Source organism: Adiantum capillus-veneris, chromosome 30, assembly GCF_014529385.1.
Source record: "Adiantum capillus-veneris isolate H3 chromosome 30, ASM1452938v2, whole genome shotgun sequence".
Taxonomy (NCBI): domain Eukaryota; kingdom Viridiplantae; phylum Streptophyta; class Polypodiopsida; order Polypodiales; family Pteridaceae; genus Adiantum; species Adiantum capillus-veneris.
Window position 1 is genome coordinate 93,310,801 of NC_140960.1, and position 3,114 is coordinate 93,313,914.

General features: G+C 47.3%; 1 protein-coding gene across 1 annotated transcript; it reads left to right on the plus strand.

The window, feature by feature from the left end:
- Positions 1-230: 230 nt before the first annotated feature.
- LOC147418416 (uncharacterized) lies at positions 231-1,537 on the plus strand. The gene has a single exon (XM_086506791.1). The coding sequence runs from the start codon at positions 297-299 to the stop codon at positions 1,311-1,313; it is 1,017 nt and encodes a 338-aa protein (XP_086362917.1). The 5' UTR covers positions 231-296; the 3' UTR covers positions 1,314-1,537.
- The last annotated feature ends 1,577 nt before the right edge of the window (positions 1,538-3,114 follow it).

Consider the following 3,114-nt stretch of genomic DNA (forward strand, 5'->3'; position numbering starts at 1 on the left):
ATTCGCAAGAATCTGTTGGTAAATGAATATAATAATGAAGCCACCAAAATATGCGAGCTAAGAGATTATAAATTGTGGAGAAATGATTTTTCCCGAACAGTGGCGCGAGGCCAACTTTTGCTTTTCTCTCCACAAATGGTTGGTCGCCACGTCGACGTGGCCAACTTTTCCTTGCCCCAGTGTGATATGGCCCAGAGAGAGAGAGAGAGAGAGAGAGAGACGACAATTCTTCATAGAACTATCCGGCGAGTATTGGAACCGAGAGAGAGAGAGAAGAGAGGAGCAAGCATGAAGGCATGGAGCTACCAGAGGATATGGTGGGTCGGATCTTGAGCAAGCTGCACCCCTTTGAGGTGGTGAAGGCAAAGCTTGTTTGCAGGACTTGGAGACGACTTATTTCTACTATGCCAGTGCCCTCGTCGGCTTTAGGCTTTGCCATTGATTCCCCCTTATCCTCGTCCACTCTGATGTACGCAGATCTGTCTTGTTCGCGATGGGTGGGCTTCCCTCTCCTCGACGAGCCTGCATCCCTGATCGCCATAGCCAGCCCCTTCCTCTGCCTCTCCACCACCTCATCTTCAAAGCCCCATGTCGCACAGCTCCATTTGTTGAACCCCCTCACGCGAGTGCATGTGTGCATTGAGCCTTCCCTTTCTCGGATGGTGCCCTTTCTCGTCGGGCTCTGTACAGCCCCTCCTATCGGCGGCTTCAAGGTTGTCATTGCAGGGCAGAAAGCCGTAGCTGATCGAAGCAGGCGTTTTGATATGGATCTCGATCTTCCTGTTCAAGTCTTTGATTCTGCAAGTTTTTCATGGAGAAGGGCAGGATACGTGCTCGGTGCTGCTCCCGAGTATGCTAGTCCGGTCTGCTTGGGAAGTCGAATCTACTGGCTTGCACGAAAAGGCTCCAGAAGCCATGTGCTTGTTTTCGATGCAGTGGATGAGAGCTGGAATATGCTGCGTCCGTCATGGCCGCAAGAACTAATCCCCTTTACATTGTGGGTGTGGGATGGGCACCTTTGCATGGCTGGTGAGATCTCAAATGCTTTGACGGTATGGAAGCTCGCTGTAAACAAATGTGAATGGCTGATGCACACACGCATTCCATCAAATGTTGTTGATGTTGATAATTTCTGTGGAGTGAAGGATGTTGCAGGCCACGGCCATTTGCTGTGCATCATGCTGGTTTGGGCGAGAAAAGGCATCGTTTATGACCTCCGCTCAGGTAGGGTTTCACGGCTTCCATATTGTCCAGTCAGCGCTTTCAGTTGGGGAAATGTGCATCCATACATGCCGGGTTTCTCACACCTATGATGGAGAGCAATCAATGGATCCATTCTGAATATGCAATGTTTACAATGTTCGGATGTTTTCATATATTGATGCCAGGTTGTCACCTGTGAGGCGTCAGATGCAATGTCCATTGGTGCAATATGGACAGCACACAGATAATGTGCCTCTCATTATCCGCTTGTAAAAGCCGGTATTAACACAACCTTTCGCATTTGGAGAACATAAAAAATAGCTTGTTCCTGTCAGCTCTTTCAAGAGGTTGGTTTTCTTTCTGACAGTTACTGCCCCGGGTACTTTGAGTGAGAGAGAGAGCTCCATGTGGATGGGGAGCTCCATGTGTGTGTGTGTGTGTGTGTGTGTGTGTGAGAGAGAGAGAGAGAGAGAGAGAGAGAGAGAGAGAGAAGAAATGAAATGATATATTAATGTCTTCAAATAGGCCAAAATGACCAATGAGACCAAACTGTTACAAATTGGTGAATCTGATAACATGTTTGGGTAAAAAAAAGAAAGAGAGATACTAAAGTGAAACTAGAGGTGCTACTGAATGGAAAAGTGTATGGTATGTATGATCAGTGATACAATGTGTGCCCAATACAAGAAGGTAAATGATGGGTGATGAGTCCATCCTCATATGCACTCTGGATGTCGAGCTAGTATGGCGCGAATCCTCTGTTGCAATCTTTGTCGATGATGTGAAGCTCTTTTCCTCAGTCGTGGGCGTCTCGATCTCCCAAGCTCCGATGCTCGATCAATGCGAGTACCGCGAGTGCGAGTGTGAGCTGAGCTTTGCACTGGTGGCTGCTCCTCTAATTGTCGAGTCGTTGGTGTGAAGAAATCAGAAATCTATCTCTGGGATTGTCTCTGTATCTGTGTAACTCAAGTAGATATAGTCCAAGACATCTTTGGTTGTGATATCTCATGACTCTTGAGAAGGGGTCGAAGCCTTCTCTGGATAGACAATGGAAGCGACCCCGTATCTCGTAGTACATTGTACATTGACATATATAATGCATCTCCGTCTCTGGCTCTGTATGGCATAGGTAGCATATCCTACTACCTGCTGGTATCCCTTTGAACCTACCAGTCTTAATCTCAAGCTGTGTGAGGATGTCTGTATCTGACCAATGGCACACCGTAACCCATGAGATAGATGTGTATCCATATAGTTGGGTCGAGTCACAAACCCATCCTCTGTGAGTTGGAGAAGATGCTCTTTACAGAAAACCATCTTGTGCCCAACTCTTGTGTCGGCTCTATCCATGTCCTCTTGGTGTCCAACTGAGTAATGTCCTAGCGAATGAGTCCACTAATCTCCATCGGTGTAAGAGACAACGATGGTGCATCAAGGGAGTACTGAAAAGGAGGTAACTTGTCCATGCTAAAGCCATGTATCTGGAACCATGATGACATTTGCACATACCAGCATGATGTGTCCCCCTGTAAAGCTAATTGTCTGGACGACTCAAGGGTCAATCTGGCATATTTGTTTGTGGTAGTATCCCATAAGCTATAAATGAAGGAGACTGATCTAGTAAGTGCCTCTATCTCCATAGGGTGCTAACTCCGCTCTAATGATCTCGTGTGGCATGGAGGCCTTGGCTCTAATCAGACAAGAAATCATGGCTACCAAGGGCCTCTCCATACCTCTCCACCCATCCCGACCAGGGATGAACCCCATAGAGCATAGCTGAAGCTATCAAGGTAGCAAAGAGCTAGAGCTTTGTTCGGGGTTCCTGAAGCTGAACATGCAAACACAACCTCTCCAATTCTTCCAAGGCCGTATAGGCTCTGCTTAGTCTAGTGTTTGCTGCTCTCTTCAAAG